This window comes from Acinonyx jubatus, chromosome C2 (genome assembly GCF_027475565.1).
Source record: "Acinonyx jubatus isolate Ajub_Pintada_27869175 chromosome C2, VMU_Ajub_asm_v1.0, whole genome shotgun sequence".
Taxonomy (NCBI): domain Eukaryota; kingdom Metazoa; phylum Chordata; class Mammalia; order Carnivora; family Felidae; genus Acinonyx; species Acinonyx jubatus.
Genome location: NC_069384.1, coordinates 139,853,014 through 139,877,690, shown reverse-complemented (window position 1 = coordinate 139,877,690; position 24,677 = coordinate 139,853,014). Strand labels below are relative to the sequence as shown.

General features: G+C 34.7%; 1 protein-coding gene across 2 annotated transcripts in view; it reads left to right on the top strand.

The window, feature by feature from the left end:
* TOP2B (DNA topoisomerase II beta) overlaps window positions 1–24,677 on the top strand; it is a 64,736-nt gene that overhangs the window by 35,854 nt on the left and 4,205 nt on the right. For both annotated transcript variants that reach the window (XM_027040930.2, XM_027040929.2), the window contains exons 14-33: window positions 854–964; window positions 1,046–1,151; window positions 2,669–2,778; window positions 3,128–3,220; window positions 3,312–3,426; window positions 5,466–5,587; window positions 5,787–5,935; window positions 6,475–6,706; window positions 8,318–8,452; window positions 9,023–9,223; window positions 10,222–10,417; window positions 10,562–10,653; window positions 13,442–13,597; window positions 13,747–13,830; window positions 15,659–15,853; window positions 18,043–18,187; window positions 18,657–18,818; window positions 20,261–20,462; window positions 21,417–21,496; window positions 22,915–23,025. In XM_027040930.2, coding sequence (XP_026896731.1) covers window positions 854–964; window positions 1,046–1,151; window positions 2,669–2,778; window positions 3,128–3,220; window positions 3,312–3,426; window positions 5,466–5,587; window positions 5,787–5,935; window positions 6,475–6,706; window positions 8,318–8,452; window positions 9,023–9,223; window positions 10,222–10,417; window positions 10,562–10,653; window positions 13,442–13,597; window positions 13,747–13,830; window positions 15,659–15,853; window positions 18,043–18,187; window positions 18,657–18,818; window positions 20,261–20,462; window positions 21,417–21,496; window positions 22,915–23,025 — 2,797 coding nt within the window. The remainder of the gene's footprint in view (window positions 1–853; window positions 965–1,045; window positions 1,152–2,668; window positions 2,779–3,127; window positions 3,221–3,311; window positions 3,427–5,465; window positions 5,588–5,786; window positions 5,936–6,474; window positions 6,707–8,317; window positions 8,453–9,022; window positions 9,224–10,221; window positions 10,418–10,561; window positions 10,654–13,441; window positions 13,598–13,746; window positions 13,831–15,658; window positions 15,854–18,042; window positions 18,188–18,656; window positions 18,819–20,260; window positions 20,463–21,416; window positions 21,497–22,914; window positions 23,026–24,677) is intronic.

The following is a 24,677-nucleotide window of genomic DNA, read 5'->3' as shown; positions in this document are numbered from 1 at the left end:
TTAAGCAAAAATTTGGCTGTTTTTATATCAAGAGAATACTTATGAATACCTGTACTCCGTGGATTACTACACTTTATGTATTTCCATCCTTAAATCATTATTTTAGTGAAATCTATATAAGATACAGGAGTGCTGATGCATAGAGGCACTTGTACCCCAATGTTTATAGCGGCACTTTCAACAATGGCCAAATTATGGGAAGAGCCTAAATGTCCATCAATTGATGAATGGATAAAGAAGTTGTGGTTTATATATACAATGGAATACTACTTGGCAATGAGAAAGAATGAAATATGGCCTTTTGTAGCAACATGGATGGAACTGGAGAGTGTTATGCTAAGTGAAATAAATCGTACAGAGAAAGACAGATACCATATATTTTCCCTCTTATGTGGATCTTGAGAAACTTCACAGAAGACCATGGGGGAGGGCAAGGAGAAAAAAAAGTTACAGAGAGTGAAGGAGGCAAACCATAAGAGACTCTTAAAAAACTGAGAATAAACTGAGGGTTGATGGGGGGGTGGGAGGGAGGGGAAAGTGGGTGATGGGCATTGAAAAAAAAATAAAACACTTAAGAATAATTACCCCCCCCAATCTATATAAAACATGTAACGGTAGTATATTTTGTAATGACAAGAAGATTTAGTGTATAACTAGCCATATTCATTATTTGAATTTTAAGAAAATATTTACTGTGATGATCTAAAGGATAATTTTTACTGTTTTATAAAATGCAGTTCCAAAATTTGAATGGAATTTTACCTGTGTTGCATTCATACCTTTGAAAATTTGATTATATAAGTAATTTTATTTCATAAAATTATTATAGCACTCTGTACTAACATTTATTTAGGATCAAGATGGTTCTCACATAAAAGGCCTGCTTATTAATTTCATCCATCACAATTGGCCATCACTTTTGAAGCATGGTTTTCTTGAAGAGTTCATTACTCCTATTGTAAAGGTACTATTTACATTAATATATTTTTATACTGTTGTCTTAAAGAATAGCAGAAAACTAATTTTTTTATTTTATTAATTTAAGGCTAGCAAAAATAAGCAGGAACTTTCCTTCTATAGTATTCCTGAATTTGACGAGTGGAAAAAACATATAGAAAACCAGAAAGCCTGGAAAATAAAGTACTACAAAGGTCTGTATTTTAAAATACTTATTTGTGATGTTACTACTGACATAAATATGTTTTGAGATCATTATAAAATAATTTGAAAATTTGTTTTAGACTACAAAAATAGCTGTTGCTGATTTTAAAAGAATTATTTTGGAAAATTTTGTAGAAGTGGAGAGGGTGGTATGATGGTCTTCCCATGCACATTAACAGTCACCATCCCATTGCCAATCCTGTTTATCAAAACTCTTCTCACCTTCCCATTAATTTGAAATAACTTCCAGACGTTCTGTTATTTCCATAATACTTTATTTATTTAAAAAAATGTTTTTAAGTTTATTTTGAGAGAGAGAGCAGAGGAGGGGCAGAGAGAGTGAGGGAGGGAGAGAGAGAAAATCCCAGGCACGCTCCATGCTGTCAGAGCGGATCCCGATGTGGGGCTTGAACTCACGAACCGTGAGATCATGACCTGAGCCGAAACCAAGAGTCAGATGCTTAACCGACTGAGCCACCCAGGTGCCCCTCCATAATACTTTAGTATGTGTCTCTAAAAGAATGTTTTAAAAATGTCCCTAATTTCATTATCATACCGTTCTTTAATAACCTTACATATTCAGTTGGTGTTAAAAATCTCCTAATTATTAAAAGAATTATTTTTGAGTTAGGATCCAATCAAGGTCCACAGGTTGCATTTGGTTTGATAAATCTGTTAACTCTTAATTTATTGCTTCTCTTTGCATTTTTTTTTTTCTTGCAGTTCATTTGTTCAAAAGGTCGGATTGTTTGTCCTGTATAATTTTCTGCATTCTGAATTTTGATGATTATCACTGTAATTTCATTAAATATATAGTATGTTCCTTTGTCCCTTATTTTCTGTTTAAAAAATTGGTAGTTAGATCAGAGGCTTTATATAGATTTGGATTAGATTTATGTGGCAAAAACATTTAATAGGTGACTTTGTATATTTATGTCAAGAGGCCTGTAATATCTGAGTTTTCTTTGTTAAGATTGACCCATTGCTACAGGTGTTGCCAGCTTGATCCTATCAGCTCTTAACCTAATAGGTTTAAACAACTGTTAATGTTCACAATTCATGTAAATTTTTTTAGCTTTATTGAAGAATAATTGACAAATAAAATTATACATATTTAAAATGTACAACATGATGACTTGATATATATATTGGAAAATGATTACCACAGTCAATGTATCTATTACCTCACATAGTTAATTTTTTCTGTTTATAGAGGGAACATTTAAGATCTATTCTCTCAGTAATTTTCAAGTATACAATATAGTATTATTAAGTATAGGCACCATGCTATACATTAAATCCCCAGAATTTATTCACCTTATAACAAAAAGTTTGTATTCTTTGATTGAACTTTCCCCATATGCCCCTCTCCCCAGCCCCTGGCAAATACCATTTTGTTCTCTTTCTGTGAGTTCAACTTTTTTAGATTCTACATATGAATGAGATCATATAGTATTTGTTGTTCTCTGTCTGGATTATTTTCAACTTTATTTTTTAAATTGTGCAGGTTTGGGTACCAGTACAGCTAAAGAAGCAAAGGAATATTTTGCTGATATGGAAAGGCACCGCATCTTGTTTAGATATGCTGGCCCTGAAGATGATGCTGCCATTACTTTGGTAATCAAGTTAATTAAAAATTTTTTTTCCTAATATCCATCTCTCTACCTGCCACACCTTTCTTTCTAGTCTTGGTTTTCTGTGATAAGTCTCTTTTGAACTCAAATGCCCAAACTAGTTAATCTTAGTGTTTCTTCAGCCCAGTCTCACACACAAATTAAGCTGTGCTTTCAGAGTTCTTTAATTAAAAGACTTCTGTTCAAGTATATCTTGGACAGAAGCATATTTAAAAAAAAAACCCTTAATTTCTGAGCAATTAATAATTAGTTATTTGCCATTATAAATTTTAATGGTATAATGAAATTCATTTAATCTTTAATATTTTAAATTGTTACCTGGAATCTTTCAGGCATTCAGTAAGAAGAAGATTGATGACAGAAAAGAATGGTTAACAAATTTTATGGAAGATCGGAGACAGCGTAGGTTACATGGCTTACCAGAGGTTAGTCATAAAGAGTGGTGGTCTGGGGGAAGAAAGAAACTAAAAGTCATGCAGGACTAATGACTGTGTTGCTGTGTAACTTTTTTCTTAGCAATTTTTGTATGGTACAGCAACAAAGCATTTGACTTACAATGATTTCATCAACAAAGAATTGATTCTCTTCTCAAACTCCGACAATGAAAGATCTATACCATCTCTTGTTGATGGTAAGTAGCTTTTGTTTGAAAATCTTTCTCACTTTTGTATGTAGTTATTGAGTATATTCTTAATATCATGTATTCTAAGCCATTCTTACAATGAATTTTAAAATTCTGAATTTGTTTTTGAGATCTTTTGGTAGGTAGGACTGAAATCTTTTATAGTCCTTGATTCTTTAGAATCTTTTAAACTCTTTTTAAAAAGTTTTTTAGGAAAATTAGGGCAAAGTTTTGAAAGTTTTAACTCAAGTTGATTGCAGACTTTTTTTTCTTTTTTTTTAAATTTTTTAATGTTTATTTATTTTTGAGACAGGGAGAGACAGCATGTACAGGGGAGGGTCAGAGATAGAGGGAGACACAGAATCTGAAACAGGCTCCAGGCTCTGAGCTGTCAGCACGGAGCCTGACGTGGGGCTCGAACTCACGGACTGTGAGATCATGACCTGAGCCGAAATCAGACGCCTAACTGACTGAGCCACCCAGGCGCCCCAGATTGCAGACTTTTAAAAATAAAAAGTAAAATCAGATTTTGATAAATTCTAAAATATTTAACTGAGACTAATTTTAAAAAATGCTTCTTGGGGCGCCTGGGTGGCTCAGTCGGTTGGGTGTCCGACTTCGGCTCAGGTCATGATCTCTCAGTCTGTGAGTTCGAGCCCTGCATCAGGCTCCATGCTGACAGCTCGGAGCCTGGAGCCTGTTTCAGATTCTGTGTCTCCTTCTCTCTGACCCTCCCCCATTCATGCTCTGTCTCTCTCTGTCTCAAAAATGAATAAACGTTAAAAAAAATGCTTCTTTATTTATTTTGAGAGAGAGGAGGGGAGAATCCCAAGCAGGCTCTGTGCTGTCAGCGTAGAGCCTGATGCGGGGCTCAATGTCACGACCATGAGATCATGACCTGAGCTGAAGTCAAGAGTTAGACACTTAACCTCCTGAGCCACCCAGGCACCCCCTGAGACTAAATTTTAAAAACACCTTTATACCTCAGTACCCAAAAACTTATGCCAAAAAATCTTTAGAAACTGGCACCCAGTAGTTAGAGCAGATTTTTGTCTTCTATCTAGAAACATTTAATTTTCATTTTATAACTTTTAGCAAGTTGATCTTTGTGTTCCTTGGGTTTTCAGCTAATAGCAGATGGTTTTACCCATCCATGTAATTCAGTTTTAAGTTACATCCCTTCTGTGAAGTCTTCTCTAACAACTGCAGTCCAAATTGGTTTCAGATGCCTAAACTTTTATTCCATTATTGTGTGCCTGTTATTTTACTTGTGTCAATTTTGCCTCCTCAGATTATAAAATTCTCAAGGAAAGTGGCCATATTTTGTCATCCTCTTGTTTCTACCTGCTCTGGGTCCACAATGATGATGATAGCTAGCCTATACTGAAAAAGCTTATTACTATGTTCACTGATCTAGAGCAAGAAAAATGATAAGGAAGCAGAATACTTTGCTTGCATTATCTCATGTAATCCTTGTGATCACTCTGTTAGGAAAGGTAATTATTTCTGTTACACTGAGGAGGACACTGAGGCTTACTGGTTTAGTAATTTGCAAAAAGTCAAATGGTAAATGGACAAGTTGAGAAGAGTATACAGATTAGTGGGATTCTAAAGCCTGCATTCTTAACTGCCATAACACATCTCTTCTTTATAAGGGTTTCTGATTTGGGATACTCTAATAATATACTTTTCAAGATCATCGATGGTTTGTTGCTACTTTAGTTACAACTGACATTTGGGTGTATGGATGTTTGGCAACTCCTGTGAAAGGAATTTGGTACCACTGAGCAGTTCTTTAAGACCACCAGCAGGTGGGCTTTTACATGGTACTTCACTTTTGGAATAGACTGAGATGGTGTAAAATCATGTTACTATGTACTTATTCTGTTAGGAAATCTCAGGTAACAATTTTAGTTATTTTTCAAAAGGAAACTGTTATCTTTGCTTTTTTCTCTTGAATATATGGAGCATTGTTGTCATTAAAAGAAACATTGCAACTATATCTCAAGTAATATTTTTAAAAGAGGCATTGTTCTTTTTAAAAATAGGCTTTAAACCAGGCCAACGTAAAGTTTTATTTACCTGTTTCAAGAGGAATGATAAACGTGAAGTAAAAGTTGCCCAGTTGGCTGGATCTGTTGCTGAGATGTCTGCTTATCATCATGGAGAGGTAAGCATTAAGATTGGAATCAACTGAGAACTGTACTTACTGGCATGAAGAATGATAATTAAGCATAATAAAGTATTTTTTCTTTTATAAATTCTTTGGAAATGTGTAAGAGAATCAAGAATTTGGACTTTAATAACAATTAGGGAATATGTATGCAAAGTTTAGGATATTAACGTCATATTCTGTTTCTGTGTTGTAGCAAGCATTGATGATGACTATTGTGAATTTGGCTCAGAACTTTGTGGGAAGTAACAACATTAACTTGCTTCAGCCAATTGGTCAGTTTGGAACTCGGCTTCATGGTGGCAAAGATGCTGCAAGCCCTCGTTATATTTTCACAATGTTAAGGTAACAGTTTGCTTTTGCTGATACGGTGGTGTAAAGTTCTATTTGAAGTTTCTATGGGAAGTAACTAAATGTTTAACAGAATGGTAATATGGAAATGATTGGGTACTGTAGTGGGGGCGAACGTTCCAAATTATTTGATTGCAAACAGAATGAAGTTTTTTTGATCTCAGTGTTTGGGAGTTATTGGTGAAACCAGTCCTAATTAATGTAAGGATGTTTTCTGATCCAACTTTACTTTATAGGCTGAGGAGGGGTTTTGGGGTTTAGTCAGAGTAAGAGGCAATCCATAAAACATTATTTACTAATACTAAGAAATTAAGTAGGCTAGTAAGTAAGCACATAAGTAAAATAGGGCTATTTTATTCTGGCTTTCTGCCTGAAAAATCTATTTGGTAATAAGTTTAGTAAATTGGTTAAGTACATGTAATCAAATATTTTAAAAAATGCATTCCTCTTTTTGAAATATAGTCTTTAATTATGTATAAAGTTTTATTTCCTAAAACCAAGCCATTTTTCCATATTTTTCCCCCTTTCGTTAGCTCTTTATCAAGACTGCTTTTTCCTGCTGTGGATGACAACCTGCTTAAATTCCTTTATGATGATAATCAACGTGTAGAGCCTGAGTGGTATATTCCTATAATTCCCATGGTTTTAATAAATGGTGCTGAGGGCATTGGCACTGGATGGGCTTGTAAACTACCCAACTATGATGCTAGGGAAATTGTGAACAACGTCAGACGAATGCTAGATGGCTTGGATCCTCATCCTATGGTAATTGTTTAGAACTTCCTGCTTATATTGTTTATTTAACAAATGATAATGTGTAAACTACAAAGTCTAGTCATTTTAGAAAAGTATTGGAACCATTTTCATTTTGGAACATATTGTAGACAATAAAGACCTTATTAGTGTGTAACTTGATATGTGCTTATGGTAAAAAGTAGAAGCTTTGGAAAAAGCCTGGAGAATAAGGATTATGGGGAGAAACTTTATTGAAAATTAAAAATAACTCATTTCAGGCTTTTAAATATCTAAATTATGTAGAGAATAATAGTTTCATGACAAAATTATACGCAACTTTGTTTTTGTTCTCAAACTAATAAATCCTATCAGAGTTGTAAGGACACTTAACACATTGTATATATTTTAATGTATCCTCATAATTTTTATTTTTGTCCTTATATCATCCACTGTGCTTATTTTGCCCCAAACTCTCTCCAAGAAAAACTTCTTAAAAAGATGTCTTCCCTTTTTTGACTTGATTTAAAATCATTTGGAAGTTTCCCTTTATAAAGATACACTTAAATAAAAGTGTATTTTTTTTTACATTTATTTAATGTTTGTTTATTTTTGAAGGAGAGAGAAAGAGAGAGAGCATGAGCCCATAAGGAGCAGAGAGAGAGGGAGACACAGAATCCAAAGCAGGCTCCAGGTTTTGAGCTGTCCGCACAGAGCCCAACGCAAGGCTCGAACTCACTAACTGTGAGATCATGACCTGAGTCAAAGTCAGATGCTTAAACTGACTGAGACACCCAGGGACCCCTAAAATTGTATTTCTAATATAAAAATTAAAAAATTATAGTGGTCATTGTAGAAAATGTAAATAAGCAGAGGAAAAAAACACTTAATAAAACCAGCATATGGAAACAAAATATTTTTATGTATTTCTCTCCAAGTTTTATTTCGTTCTTTTAAAATCAAACAAAATATTAGGCTAAAAGTATGATTTAAAATCTTTTTCCCCTTAAATACTTTAAAGTACTCTAAAATATTTCTAATAGAAGCAAAAAATGTTTTATGATTATTGTGTCTTAATTTTTTCAGATGCATTTTAGAATATTAAGTCAGTCTATTTGGTCAATATTTGCTTTTCATGTGCGCGCGTGCGCGTTCTCTCTCTCTCTACGTGTATATAGATATATGTATATATTGTAAGAGTATTCAAAATGTTTAAACAGAGTGTGGAAGAAGAGTAGTGGCCTGGAAGGCACATCATTGGAGAAAAGGTAGAAAGTCAGATTGGGTGTGGGTTGTGGAAAGCTTTCAATATAACATCCAAAGAGTTTGATTTGGAAGGATTATTAATCTAGGGGAGAAGGAGGGATAGAGGCAATAGGCTGAAAAAAAATTTCCTAAGAAGACTAGGAAAGATGAAGCTAAGGTTTTGACATTTGGAGATGTTGAGATTATATTAACAGAAGTTGTGAATTCAGGATTGAGTGATTATTTGGAGACAGACTATTGAGGGTGAGGAATTTAGTTTAAGTCATGTTAATCTGTCAGTAGCAGTAGACCGTAGACTAAGGGGCATTCAAGTGTGGTATAGGCATTTAAGAGAGAAGTCAAGTCAGTGCCTTGAGTTATTTTTATTTTTCTCTGCAGCTTCCAAACTACAAAAACTTTAAAGGAACGATCCAAGAACTTGGTCAAAATCAATATGCAGTCAGTGGTGAAATATTTGTGGTGGATAGAAACACAGTAGAGATTACAGAGCTTCCAGTTAGAACTTGGACACAGGTCAGTATACGTGTGTGAGCTGCCTGTCAGGAGGGCAGTGTGTTATGTAATGCTTTCTGGTAAGAATATGATTCCGTCGTTGTTTGTCCTCAGTTTGTACAGTGTTTAAAATTTCCTGTATACATTTTTGACCCCTCCAAATTGAATTTGTGCTTTGAATTTGAAGTAGTAATTTAAAAGTTTAATTTCCTTAAAAGGTAAAATGACTTAAGCTAGCTTTGAACCCTTACAAATATGGTCAATAAATCCGTGTCAGTATCAGCTATTAAGATCTAAAAGTATATATGCGTTGTCATCTCTTGTCAGCTGTGGTTGATGTCATCCTCTTCATACTCTTAGCCCTTTCCTTGCGCTTTGGTGTATGAGCAGATCAGAACCGTTACTGTGTATCTTCTTTCACCACTGAGACCCCCCATATATTGTCCTTTATAGATGCTGGGCAGGAGATGACAGAGACGGCATTTTTCTTTTTTTCCCACCAGAATTGGGAATATTTTAAGAATTGCGTGACTTACAGTATGAGAATGCAAGTGTGTGTCAGGAAAAGAATTACTTTTATATCTTTTGTAGGTATACAAAGAACAGGTTTTGGAACCTATGCTAAATGGAACAGATAAAACACCAGCATTAATTTCTGATTATAAAGAATATCATACTGATACAACTGTGAAATTTGTGGTGAAAATGACTGAAGAGAAGCTAGCACAAGCAGAAGCTGCTGGATTACATAAAGTTTTTAAACTTCAAACTACTCTTACTTGTAATTCCATGGTAATTGATTAGATTTACTATTAATTTAATGTTTCTTCCATGCCATGAGTTGGATTTTGCGATTGGCTTCATGATGGTTGTGGCTATAATAAGTCTGAATGGTTTTCCCCCTATATATTTGCTGAAGAATCTAGAGGTACATTCCTTTTCCTCTCCTATTACCCACTACTCTTAATTCCAACTCTGCATTTGTGCATCTGGGCTTGAACACAGAGGATATGTACACTGACCAGAAGTTACGAGAATGATTGGTGCAGGATTTTCATGTTCCTTATTCCTGTCTCTGTTAGCATTTTAATTGTGGAGTACTTCTCTCCCCACAGCTCTAATCTGCTTTACTAAACTTGTATATTTGTGTTTATATGTAATTGGAGAGAAAGGTAGAAAGTGAGCCTGTATGAGTAACCCTCATTCCATTCCAAATTAGCTTTTAGACATAAAATAGAGTAAGAGAAAAAGTCCAATAGCACAGTGGCTGAGACAAACTGCCATAATCTGCTAAGAAAGGCAGATGGAAAAAGGAGAATAAGGATAGAGAAGAAGTAAAATTTTCCTCCAAATTGAGGAAGTTTGAATGGATTATAGCATGATTATAAAAAACAAAAAAGAGACAAATATACCTCTATTAGGTATATGGGGGAGAGAGAACTTGAACATTTGTGAACTCAACATTTGTAAACAAACTTTTAACATTTATTTTTAGTTTGAAAAAAATTTCTTAGTTGGTTTCATAGCCATTTTGAGTAGGAACCTTTTTTTAAAGGACCTATTTATCTTTCAGAATTATTTTAAATATTGTCATAGTTTTGAGAATTGAATGTTTCTTGGAGTCACCAAAGGAATATTTACTTAATAATTTTGGTTCTATTTAACAAGCATTTAGCGGTGGTGTCTGTTCATTTAAGTATGTTGTAGTTATTTTAAATACCGTAGATGTCCTACAAGTTAAAAATACCAGTACGGATTTATGTCATCTTCAAAAACTGTGTTTTCCTTAGGTACTCTTTGATCATATGGGATGTCTCAAGAAATATGAAACTGTGCAAGACATTTTGAAAGAATTCTTTGATTTACGATTAAGTTATTACGGTTTACGTAAGGAGTGGCTTGTAGGAATGTTGGGAGCAGAATCTACAAAGCTTAACAATCAAGCCCGTTTCATTTTAGAGAAGATACAGGGAAAAATTACCATAGGTAAGATGCAACCTTTAAAAATTTAAACATTAGTTAAAATGGAAAAAAAACTTTATTAATAGAAGACATTTTTATCAGTAGAATATAAACAAATACAAATTGAATCTCTTTTCTTGATCCTAACTTTATTTTTCCCTCACATAGAGAATAGGTCAAAGAAAGATTTGATTCAAATGTTAGTCCAGAGAGGTTATGAATCTGACCCAGTGAAAGCCTGGAAAGAAGCACAAGAAAAGGTAATCATTTGCAGAACAAGACATTCAGAGAAGCTTTTAAAAGCAAATTCCAAAACAAACAACCCAACCCCTAAATTTTAAATTTAATGCTGCTGTAAAGGTGCCGAGTTCTCTGTTTGGAGACTGAAGTCTTCTGTTCATCCGCAGAACAGATACAGTGCAGGACTTTGCAGTGCACACCCACCACAGAGCCCTTTGCCAGTGTGACCCAACCAGGGCCTGGAGAAATGACTCCAGGTGTGAGAAGGTAGCTCAGTCTCCTTGGCCTTTTTTCTGAGCCTGCCATTAAAGGGTGTTACTCGTGGTGGTGGTCTTTGTGAGGTGCATGTGTACAACCCGGGAACTATACTGGTAGCACATAAATGATTTCACACTGGTCTGACGATTGCCATAGTATGGTATCCAGTCACCATTCACTTGGTATGGTTTTGGTTTATGCTGGGAAGACTAGAGACAAAATCTTCAGTAGTAGAGGGTTTATTGAGCACCAAGTATGTGCTGTGTCCTACGCTTAGATCTTTGACTAGAAGTTTAAACCCTGGAACTTCAGATGAAATCTGATCTTTTATTTATTAAATTGTCCATTTCAGATCATAAAGTACTAGTATTCAGTGAATGGAACATTGAAACTTTGAGATTCTTCTCAAGAATTAGTCTCTTTCTGTTGTATATAATTAAAAGAAAAATTTAAAAAGGCAATACAACATTGTGATTGAGAACACAAATGTACAAAAGGAAGAACGTTATGGAAATGACTGATTTCTTAATTAGAATGTTGTGTATACGTGATAACAGTTATGATTATATGACATAACTTAAAGTGAAACTTGACACTTCCCTACATTTATGAATTCTCAACCCACAATGTTTTTCAGATTTTTTATCAACTACATTGAAGTGTTGCTTTTGTTTTTATTATTTAAGCTTTTTAAAAGTTTGAACAGTCTATAGAATGCCAGATATTAGAGCGAGTAAATTTAGAATAAATTATATGCTTAGCAATTATATATTAAGATAATAGGCTTATTTATCGTTCGGGGAAGATGGGGAGTGTTCAGAATTAAGATGATCCAAGCACTTTGCTTTTTTCAGTGTGTTTTACTGCATTTTTAAACCCCAAATTATGGTTTATACACTGCTTGCCCTTCTGTATCATTGTTGGTTTAAACTATATCTTAAAAAAAATTAACTAGTAAGCTAGTAAATTTAATGCTTAGTTTTAAAAGATAAAGATGTTTAGGGTTTGAGAGTGCCCTTCCAGTGGAAGTAGACTTCATGGGTAAAACCTAGTGGTTGGTTTCAATAATTTCATTGTCACCATCAAAATTTTTTCAGCATCTTGGCCATGTGCTCACTTTGGGGGTGAAGGTAACAAAAGGAGCTGCTCTTACAAGAGTGTCCTATTGTGTAGAGTTGGAGAAGAGAGAATTACAAAGCAGATAATTATGAGATTAAAGTTTTTATTCTTGATTTCTGAAAGTATCCTTAGTTGTCTTCATGCTAACAGTGGTAGATACACATATATCCATAGAATGTTACCAATATTCTGGGTGTCATCAAAACCTAGAGCAAATAGACTTCTAGAGTGTGGATCTAAACAGGATTTCATGACAGCCTGATAATATTTTAATAGTAGCGTAACAACCTAAATATTCCATAGAAACACACTGTTTCATGAAGAATTTTTGAAAACAGTAGAATTTACGAATTTGTCGTAAGTACTATTTGTCTGGGTACTTTTTGATCATTTATTGGCTCAGCAACAGCATTTCTTATTTGGCTAATGTTGCTTAATTGGATTCATAGTTTTGTTTATGTAATGAAGCATGTTGCTTTGCAATTTTTAATCTTTATCCCTTCTAAAGTACACTAAACTTTACTTTGTGTATATATACATCATTTTACTGAAAATTTTAAACTAAATTGAAAGCGATTTTTTTCTTTTTTTGGTTACCAAAAGCGAACGTTTTGTTTCTTGGGATGTCATGGTTAACTCAGTCATTTTTAATTATCTGAGTGCCTTAAAAAATTTAAATGCAATTTTATTTAATGGCTGTTGTTATGTCAAAAATCTTAAAGGTGATGTCACCTGTAATAACTTCTATTAAATTCATTGGATTTTGAAATTTAATATTAGCATAAGAGGATTTTTTATTGCAACCGTTTCTATGAAAAAAGACCTTGCAAATAAAAATTTAGAATAGCCCTCACAATTCTTACTCTAACTCACCAGCTATTAAATTCTTAATTGAACTTTCTGTTCATTCTGACATGAGTATTGTTGCTTTAGAGAATTTTTATTAAGAAATCATACTTAGTGAGTGACTGCACCTTAGCATATTTATATTACAACTGTAAAACATTCTTTATAAGTGATACTTATTTCGGGTTTCGAATTGTTAATTCACTCACCAATATAAAAATCTGACAAGATGCAGTGATAAAACATTAGTTCCACTCTATTAATTTCAAGATGTGGTATCTTCTCATTTTATGACTTAGTGCCTGGGCAAAGCAGTTAATTTTTCATCAGATTCCTAGATAAATAGGGATTGACTATACATTCCTTTTGAAGATTTATTATTGTGTATTTTTAGAAAACTTTTTATAACAAATACATATTTTATATTGTAATCCTGAAGATAGAAATCTAAAATAACCCAACCACCCTGAGAATATAGCATTAAGAGTATAGCATTTGTGGAATTTTTAACTCCATATTCAATAAAATTCAGCGTTGATTTGATACTATACAGGACTTTAATATAAAGTTTATTATTTTTTACAGGCAGCAGAAGAGGAAGAAACACAAAACCAGCATGATGATAGTTCCTCTGATTCAGGAACTCCTTCAGGCCCCGATTTTAATTATATTTTAAATATGTCTCTGTGGTCTCTTACTAAAGAAAAAGTTGAAGAACTGATTAAACAGAGAGATGCAAAAGTATGAACTTTTGTGGGTTAAATAATTTGAAACTATTTCAGTATTATCCATTTATTTGTTTTTCTTTTTACAAAAAGAAGTATTTTGATTTACCCTTTATACCTTATTAAATTACTGAATGTTTAAATTTTACTACTTTTTTATTATAGGGGCGAGAGGTCAATGATCTTAAAAGAAAATCTCCTTCAGATCTTTGGAAAGAAGATTTAGCAGCATTTGTTGAGGAACTGGATGTAGGTTAAGTCTCCATTAAACTATATTTGGAAAAGTAATGTTTATGAAATAAGGATGAAAGTTCTTTAATTAAATTATTTCAGTTTCTTTTAAGTCTGTAAAGGTTAATGTGTTTATAAGGTGCATTAGGATTAAGCTTCCAGCTCTATGAAGTTATAAAGAAAAGTCATATTTGGTATAGATGAGTGTAAAAACCTACATGAAGTTAAATTTAGAATAAATTGAATACTAATATTTTCTGTTAAATTTTCTTCAAAATAGCTTATTGATTCAGTTTGTTTTTCCCCAAAGAGGTAAGAACAAAATATATACGATTGAATATAAGTATGTTAACTTTTACAAAGTAGAATGATAGTGACTTTAGGTTTATAACAGAGAAATTTTAACATAGTTTTTATAACTTAGTTTTCTCCAGGTAGAATTCTAATTTTTTTAAAAAAATGTAGAGAAAGATAGAAAATGTAAACTTTTTCTAAAATTGCCCAATTTGTTGTGAAGCAACTAACTCACTTAAAATATTAGAGTTAAATTAAGGTTAGCAATATGATCATCTGATTTTGAGTAGCACAAGGTCAGTTATTATTTGTCATTACTTGTATGATAGTACATTTTTTACTTTTTAGTTGTTTCATTGATTTTTGTCCACATGTTTTAGTTTTATTTTCATGACCTAAATCAGAATTAGGACTCTTACAAATGAGGGTGGTAGCCTTATAGAATTTCTGGAATTTTTTAGTGCTGTTGTTCTGGGTTTCCTTAATCATCTTTCAAGTGTCATAATATGACTTAGATTAATGAATTAGATTTTTTAAAATTAGACCCTTTTTCTGTTGATACATGAAACAGGCATATGTTAAAAAGACATTGTTTCTGATTAATATTAATGATAGTCTAATACTGCTTGAAGTTTGATCACTGATTCTTGAGACATAGAAAGCTTTTTGTGGCTATGCCTATAAATTTCCTGATTGTTGAAATATCATCACTCAGAATAGTCCCAGTGAATAACACTACTCTTCCCTCCTCTCCCCCGCCCCCCGCTTTTTTTATTACTCTCTTAATTCGTCACCTTATTTTATTACTTGATAATTAGCAAAATAGGTCCAGACAACTTATTTTTTTCTGGATATGGTAACTTTTTACATCTAAAAAGATTTAGACTTAAATTTCATGTCTCTCTGTATCATTTAAAATCTTACGCCATTAATTGAGTATCTTGTGTATTGGCACTGTGTTCTGTGTAATCCTCAGATTGACTCCTGTCACAACCCCAAATGAAAGAGCTTATTAAAGAGTTATTTAGATGAAGATCCTGAAGTTTAGAGAGGTTAAATAACTTGTTTAGGGGAGGCATTATATCATTATGGTTAAGAGCAGTTATGTTTGTGGAGTCCCAATCTTCCTCATTCATAAAATGGGGATTACATGAGTTTTAATGCCTGGAACTTAATAGGTGCTCAATAAATTATAACTTATTTCTTGCATTAGTTTAAACTAAGAAATGGAAGTGTTAAGATTGAAATCCAGGTCTGTCTGATTTCAAAGCTTATGTTATTTCCATTAAGCTATTATACTACAAAGATTTCCTGTTTATCTGCAAGACAAGTGATACGAGTAGCGTGTGACCCCGAACACCACATGATCCCAACTGAGCCCATGATTCTTGAAATTTGCTTTGATACACAAGTGCTTTGGATTACAAACACATTTCAGAATGAATTATGCTTGCAAACCAAGGTTTTACTGTAGTTTTAATTTCTTATGCAGTACTGATTGTCTGTTCTAATGAGTTGTTTTGCACCCACCCTTTTTATAATTATACTTCAGAAAGTGGAGGCGCAAGAACGAGAAGATATTCTGGCTGGAATGGCTGGGAAAGCAATAAAAGGTAAAGTTGGCAAACCTAAGGTGAAGAAACTTCAGTTGGAAGAGACGATGCCTTCCCCTTATGGGAGAAGAATAGTTCCTGAAATTACTGCTATGAAGGCAGATGCCAGCAAAAAGTTGCTGAAGAGGAAAAAGGTATGACATTTCTTTTGTTTTAACTCATTGGTAGACTCCATCTTCCTAATTATATATATATATATTCAGTTTTACTGTGCGCTTATTAAATCATGCTTTGTTTCTAATATATTTCACTGTGATAGGAAATCATTTGTTCTATGAGAGCAGTTGGTCCACAAAATGAAAACATTAGTCAAGGATCCACATATATGTAAAGAAGTACTTGGTTGATGGAGTTTTTAAAATGAGAGCTAGAAATAGTCTATTTAGCAGCATTCTACATTAAAATCCTGAAACAACAACCAAAAACATATCAGCTTTAAAATACGAACTTTAGTTCTACATCATGACCAATTAAGGAAGTCTCTTAAGCAGAAAAATATGTGGTTTTCAAAGTAAGCTTTTACTATTTATTTGTTATTACCCTTAGTTAAAAAATTATCAAGCACCTCCCATGTCATTGGCATTGATTGGTTCTATTGAGGATTTAAAAGTATGGACTTAAGCTACCCTCCAGAAGGTTGTTGGGCAAGAGTTAGTCAAACTGAGAAGGCTGTTCAGAGTTGAGGAAACAGGAGGCATGATGGTCTGAAAGAAGCAGATTTTTCTGGGCAGGTTGATTTTAGAGCCTAGGGAATATATAGATACGTCCATTAGTCTAGTTAGAGCTTGAGAAATGAGCCTCAGAGCTGGAGTGTACCGAGCTAATATTTGAAAGCATAGGAACTTTGTGATACCAGAGAGATCACTCTCTTCTACTGTTCTGATAAACTGACGTGTGTACTATTTGCCTCTTACCTAGCTTCCTAGCACACGCAGGTTCCTCCTTAGGAAATGGCCTCTCTCCTTTCTCGTTGGTGTTTTGTTCTTAGCACTCTTCCCTTCACCTTACATAGTCTCAAGTAACCTCATCTATGCCCAGACCTTTTTTTTCACTCACACTGATGACTGTTGAATCTTTGTCCCTAACTTACAGTGTTTTCAGGAGTGCCAGGTTAATACAGCTTCCTGACTGCCCCAAGCCCCCTCAGACTCCACATAACTGAAGCTGAGCCCATTATCCTGATTTCAAAACCTCTTCCACCTCTGTGCCTTGTCACCCATCACAAAGAAGCCAAAAACCTGGGACTTTCTCGTCTGATCAGTAACTGAATCGTCCTGACTGCCCGTGTAGCAGTTCCACGATCCTCCCCCCACTGCCCCGCTTTTCTTGGTCTCCACTGATACGGTCTTAGAATTTCAGAAGTTTTCTTCGACGTAAAGTGTTCCTCTTAGTCAGCCTTCCTGTCTCTCGTTACCATGACTTCTACATTTTTGTACTTCATTCTTCTCTGTTTTGTCTCTTACTACCTATGTGATATTTCCAAAAATAAGTCTGACTATTGCACAGATGCTCAAAAGTTTTCAGTGACTCCCCGCTGACTGCACAGATTCTAGTATCCAGTCATATAGCAACTGCATACCTCCCTGTGTTTCCATGGGCCTACTCTTTCCTTTTCCCTTTCCTCGAATCCTACCCGACTGTTTGAAATTTGCTAAACATAATATGGTATCGTGCCTCTGTGTCTTTTGCCTGGGATGCTCTTCCCTCCTGTCCTTCTCTTCGCTTGGCAAACATACATGATTCTTTCAAAACCCAGTCAGAAAGGCTCCTTCTCCATGAAGTCATCTCTGACCCTGCCTTGGGCAGAGTTGCTCACTTCTCCCCCTGGGTTACTTTTATACCTCCCTCCATATTTGTTATTTGTATTCTAATGACTTGTCCTGGTGTCCTTCTCTGTCTTTTAATAATCTTAGGGTAGGGAGACTTTGACTAATACCTAGCAGTGCATGACATGTGTTGCTTATCTTCCTTCAATAATCTGTGATTTTTTTCTAGTATGAGTGAGAGACCTGAAATATAGGAACTTATTTTGCAGGTACTCTTTGGTGTATTTTGCTATTGGTCTGAAAGCCCCTTTGATAATCAAAAGCTGCCATCTTATTTTTTTTATGGTTACTTTTAAGTAGCTATTATCTCACAGAGTGTATCAGAATAGTAGAGTGTAAGCAATATCATTTGCCGCAGGTAAATAAAGTAGAAGATGGTCTGATCAAAGTCCTCTGCATTACTTATCTGATATGAAGAAGTGATCTATTGACTGGAAATGTATGGTCTTAATTTTTATTTTTACTCCTAGTTATTTGTTTGTTTGTTTAATGTATAGGGTGATCTCGATACCACAGCAGTAAAAGTAGAATTTGATGAAGAATTCAGTGGAACACCAGTAGAGGGTACAGGAGAAGAGGCATTGATCCCGTCAGCTCCTGTAAATAAAGGTCCCAAACCCAAAAGGGAGAAAAAGGAGCCTGGTGAGGAACTGTTACAAAGATGTTTTTGTTTTTTTTTTAAGAAAAAAATTTTTTGTTTATTTTGAGAGAGAGCAAGTGTGAGTGGGGGAGGGGCAGAGAGAGAGGGACAGAGAGAATGAGAAGCAGGCTCCGTGAACTGTCAGTGCAGAGCCTGACGTGGGGCTCAATCTCATGAACTGCAAGATCATGACCTGGGCTGAAATCAAGAGTCTGCCGCTTAACTGATTGAGCCACTCAGGTGCCCCTACCTGCAAAGTGTTTTTGTGAGGGGGGGGAAGAAATATATATATGTACAGGGTATAGCTAGATTTTTTTTTTTTAGTGTGCTTTTTTTTTTTCCTCTAGTAGTTGATGTTAATGTCTTAAATTTTCATGAACATTTGTTATTTTATAATTAACCTTTCATTATGAGTTTTATTTTTAGTAATGACATTTGTATAAATATTGATACATATTCTTTCATTTTTAGGTACCAGGGTGAGAAAAACACCTACATCATCTGGTAAATCCACTGCAAAGAAAGTGAAGAAACGGAATCCTTGGTCAGACGATGAATCCAAGTCAGAAAGTGACTTGGAAGAAACAGAGCCTGTGGTTATTCCCAGAGATTCTTTGCTTAGGAGAGCAGCTGGTACTTTGATATATTTTGTTTTTATTTTCTTGTATATTCTAGTTTGCCCAAGTTGGTATTACTCCTATAAGTTGGTATATTTAGTACTGTCAATGTCATTAAAGTACTAAATTGTTAGTATTTCAGAAGTTACAGTTCATGAAGACAAAAATGTTGCTTTAGAGAATGTTGTTTTTAGCAAAGTTGGACACAGATTGCTCTAAAGTGAATCATGTTGTCTATTGGTTTTTGTTAGAAAGTTTGGGTTTTAATCCATCCATAGTTTGAAGATGTTTGGTAAAAACTGTTTCTTGGTAGAATATCAACAGTGATCAGTAGAAGTGCTTTGTAGTTTTTGTTTTGTTTTCTACCCCATATATCACGACAAGTTTCATGATTAGAAGTCTGATTCCATGCACATAGCATAATTTATATAATTGCAGTGCTAGAGTTAGGATGAAGATATCATCTTGTTATTTTGTATGGCTGTTAAGCATGCAATTTTATCCTTTCCGAATATTCATTAATTTGAAGTCTTCAAATATTTAAAACTTGAGTGTCCTATTGTAAAGATTCTTCTCAAATTTTATTAAGTCCTAATTTAGTTAAAATGAGTGATACCTTATTATGGTTGTTTTATTTCTGCGAGATACTTTTTAAAATATATGTCAGACCTTAAATTCTTTGGTGCTCTAATCGCCAGTGATTGAATTTCTTTTCCTAATGTACACAGGTAGTACAATGTAGGTGAATTTTTAATAGAGTAACTTAACTTATGTGAAAATTAAATTGTATTTAGTCTTTTTCGTACACCTAAAATGAAGTATAAAATGACACAGCATCCAAATTATTTAAAAATTTTATTCCATAGTATAATGCTAGAAATTATAAGACTTGCAGTATACCAATGTGCCTTTCCCCATACTTGGTACCTTTTTATGCTTTTTTTATTATTGTTTAGTAATACGTTGAGGTATTATCTCTGTATTTCTCATTCATCTGAAGAATTATGGTCTGTTATTTTGTAGTAAAACTATTGTGAATAGAAGATAGAAATTTTTATGTAAGAGGTTGAGAGAACGTTCGGCACTTTCTAAGATGAGTAAAATTTGTCTTTTGTAATTGCAGAAATGGGAAATCTTAGTAGTCCCTTTTACAATGGCTTATATTCCTATTTTTGAGTAATATTTAAGTATGACAAACTGCACCCTAACAATCTTATTAATCAGTTTGTGCTCCCCTGTACCATATGCAGCATTAGCCTCCTGGGAAGTACAAGATTAACCCTTGACGCTATCAAAATAACTGAGGCCAAAGCTGTTGGTTTTTGCTGTGAATGCTTGTCTTTTTCCCCCCCTTTTGTTCTTTTTAGAGATAGCTGGAATATCTTCAAATGCATTATTTGTAATATTTCATGTATATAAAGCTGGATTTAACATTCCTGTTTTTTTTTCTCCTCTTAGCTGAAAGGCCTAAGTACACGTTTGACTTCTCAGAAGAGGAGGATGATGATGCTGATGATGACGAGGACAATAATGATTTAGAGGAATTGAAAGTGAAAGCATCTCCCATAACAAATGATGGGGAAGATGAATTTGTTCCTTCAGATGGCCTAGATAAAGATGAATATACATTTTCACCTGGCAAATCAAAAGCTACTCCAGAGTAAGTAATAAAGTACTATTCGTTATATGGTACAATTCATTATTTAGGCATCTATCAAAGATCTCCTAGTAAACTGTGTCTAAGAATTTATTATCATTCGAGATAAGGTCCTCCTCACAAAGGAAAAAATCTGGGTAATGTTGCAGCTGTTTACAGAACTGTTGTCTATAGTTTAGAGCATGGATTGGCAGCGTCCCCCCCCCCCCCCCCGCCCCCATAAAGGGCTCTATAGCAAATATTTTAGGCTTTGCAAGCCATATGGTCTCTTTTGCAGCTACTCAGTTGTTGCCACTGTAGCAAGAAAGCAGCCATAAACAGTATGTAAATGACTAAGTGTAGCCATGTTCCAGCAAAACTTTAGAAAAATAGGCTGCAGGCCTACGGGACATTGACAACATGGTTCAGAGAAGTTACTAATTCTTTAGAACTGGGAGGATTTAATTTTCTTCCCTAGCTTTGGCTTTGATTTTTTTTTTTTTTTTTTTTGCCTCTGGAGAGTATTGAACCTTAATGTGTAAGATGTGAAGTTTGTAAGCTGTTTTAGATTTTTAAAGGAAGTGTTTTATCATAGGCAGTCTAGGGTTAAAAATAGAGGATTATTGAGGACTCTGACAGAGATGCTGACTTTCTCCTTAGGTTTCTGGCCATAATTTACTGATGTTGAATTCTGGAACAGTTCTGTTAATCATAAAATTTAATGTAGTGATAATTTGGATAACTTTAACCTTTGCTCAGTTTCCATTCTTTTATGTTAAATCATTGGTTTTTCTGGTGTCTCTGAATGTATTTCTATGCACACCTGTGCATGTGAGACAGAAAAAAAAAAGTTTGGTTCCCCTGTCTTTGACAAAGAGAAACCAATGAGAGAACTGTAATTATAATCCTGCAGCACATTATATAATTTACCAAGGTTGAAACTATATTTAAATTGTGATTAATTTTTCTTTCTAATAGAAAATCTTCACATGACAAAAAAGGTCAAGATTTTGGGAATCTCTTCTCATTTCCTTCATACTCTCAGAAGTCAGAAGATGGTATGCTCCTTTAATCTTTTCATTGATTAATTACTTACTGTATTATTGCTGTGGATTTTTTTTTATGAGCGGAAAACTTACCTTCTTTTTACATTTCCCTCAATGTAATAAGGTTTATTTACTTTTTCTAAGATGAGTACCAACTAATTGGTCAAAATAGGCATTATGGAACTCGTTAGGTTGATAGATGTTTGTATAGATGTGCGTGTCGTGTTCTAATGGGAGAAAAAGATAAAGAAATCTTGGAAGATGAAATTTGATTTTCATGGCAATGTGAATGTATATGTGACAGTTTTTTGTTTTAAGCTACAAGGGGACTGATATTTGGATTTGTACTAAACTGTAGTAGCTGAAAGAAGCAAATTTAATCAGGGTGTATATTATTTCCTATTAAAACAATTTTTTTTAATGTTTATTTTTGAGAGAGAGAGAGAGAGAGTGTGAGTTGGGGAGGGGCAAAGAGGGAGAGGGAGACACAGAATGTGAAGCAGGCTCCAGGCTCTGAGCTGTCAGCACAGAGCCCGACACGGGGCTCAAACTCACAAACTGCGGGATCATGACCTGAGCTGAAGTCAGACACTCAACTGACTGAGCCACCCAGGCGCCCCTATTTCCTATATTTTTATGTGGGGAATTTTTAAGGTCAAAACAATCTAGTTACACTTAACTGTCTTGCATTTTTAAAACACACACACATACAGGCAGACAGACATAGATCTGATACATGTTCTAAGTGTATAGATAGATATGCATATTTGAGAGCATGTCAAAACTGTTATGTAAAACTGCCACATCTAAGTAGACATATCGAATCCCTGTTTTGGTTTGACAAAGGGAAGGAGGGAGGGATGGAGAGCGGAATTGTTGAATCAAAATGGAGTATAAGAGTAAACTGAAGCCTACTGCCTTTTAAAAGGCGAAAGATTTATGTGATCTGAAGAGAAACCAGAGCATGCCTACTGCCTTTTAAATTGATCTTCAGTGACTAAAAATTGGTTTTTAAAAGATGAAGTTACCACTTTCTTAGATTGAACATTATTACTGATATTCCTGAAATGGTTAACAGCATTAGATGTGTAGATAGTAAAATAATCACAGTGAGATCTTGCAGTTTAAAATAAGTCAGTATTTTTGAGCTGATCAGTTATGTTTTAAATGATTAGCATTTGGGACTATTAAGAAATTTATTACTGTATACATTTCTATATTGTTTTACAACAGAGTTAACATTTTTGAAATATAACATTGTTATATTTTTTGTTTTCAGCTGTTTGTATGTTATGGATTATATGATCACAAAATAGAAATTTATAAGATCAATTAGCTAAAGAGAAGTCATCAGTAAAAAGAATCAAAGTTTAACTGTTAAGTGGTCCTTATAGAGTCTCTTTACTGAAAGAAAGCTTTATAATTTTTAGATTCAGCTAAATTTGACAGTAATGAAGAAGATTCTGCCTCTGTTTTTTCACCATCGTTTGGTCTGAAACAAACAGATAAAATTCCAAGTAAAACAGTAGCTGCTAAAAAGGGTATGTACCTAGATTTGATGTTGTTAAGCATCTTACAGACTATATGTAGTTGATATTAAAGGAAATTTAATATAATTTGAAACTATTTGCATGTGGATTTCAGTAGAAAATAGTATAAATGTGTATAAAGAGAATCCATTCTCTTGCTTTCTAACCGTATGAAGCAATAATTAAAATGTAAGACCTTATTGTAAAACTATTGTAATTATAAAATAATCCTGTGTATTGATATCTAAAGATAGCTTTTTAGGTAAGCTCTCCTATAGGTGTTAGCTTGTAAAATAGATGAAAATTTTGTCTGGCTAGTAGCCTGATTGTGTTATCTAGGTAGGTCATGTCTTCACACCCCATTTGGGATGATGGCTCAGTTCTGCTGGGGTCTTCTTTTTTTCTTTCTGAGTCATGTAGCTTCTTTCTTTTCCATAGCCTTAGATTCTCCATAAATCTAAGTTGATTTGACATAGGAATCTGTTATTAGTCCCAAGGGACATACTCTTGGTGTTTTTGAAGAAGGCCAGTATTAGTGCTTTGTGTTTAAAAGATAAGTGCTCCTTACACAGCAAGTAAATAAACATACAGTATGGACTATCTTTTCAGTACCTCAAAAATGTAAAACAGATTCCATTGTAGACACGCACATATTAGATGAAGGGGAACAACAACAGAAGTCCCTACTTATTTTGAGTGCACTAGCACCACGGTAAGAAGTTGGTTGACTGCCGCAGCTTCTCTGGCCAACACACCAGGTGCCCTGTCTGCATCCCTTCACCCACACCTCTTCCGTACACATCAGCCAGTGCCTGTATTTCTTTGCCTCAGGACTTGTTACTATGTTGGAATATTAGTATTTCCCCACTCCAGCCGCTCTTTCTCAGTAATTGAAGAGAGCTGGTTTGCAAATACGTTAGTGCTCTTGCCTCTCTGGTTAGCCGGCTCTGAGATGTGTGACTTCCCATGGCTCAGAGATTGCTCGTGGTGAGCCCTCAGGGTGATGACAGGCTTGGTACCGTACCCATTACTGGCTGCTGTCGCTTCGCTGCCTCAGTTCTGTTCTCCGTTTTTTTTCACCTCCCAAATAAGTACTTGTACTGGAGTCTTTGTTTTGGGGCCAGGTGGGGTCTGCTTCTGGGAGTTCAAACTGAGACAGGCCCTATAGTTTTTCTTTCTGCATCTTTTTTAAAATTGTCTTCACGTGAGCACTTTATAACCACCCCGAGAACTTGGGAGCCCTGTCACTTCTTGGAACGTATCGACCTGTTTCCTTCATCGAGCTGTTCACTCCTATTGAAGCGAATGAGTTAGTGTTGAGTGTTAACTAACAGGCTAGCATACCACAACCCCTGTCCTGTCTGGTTGCTTCACCAGTTGAACTAGCCTGTGTCAGTTGAATGGGTGATGCTTGCGTGAAACAGTTGAAGCCCTCAGTCTTCCTCTAGCCGCCTTCCAAAAATACAGTTCCCACAAAATCCCATTTCAAGGAGAGGATGCATCCCCTCCTCCATCCTCTGTGAGATTATCTCTGTTAGCTCCAAATTATATGTATTATTATACAAGTTAACCTCTGTAACTCCAGTCGTTGACAGCAGAAGCAGCTCATGGTACTCCGGTATCGACTTAACATTTGCTTGGTGGAACTTTAACTGCCACCTCAC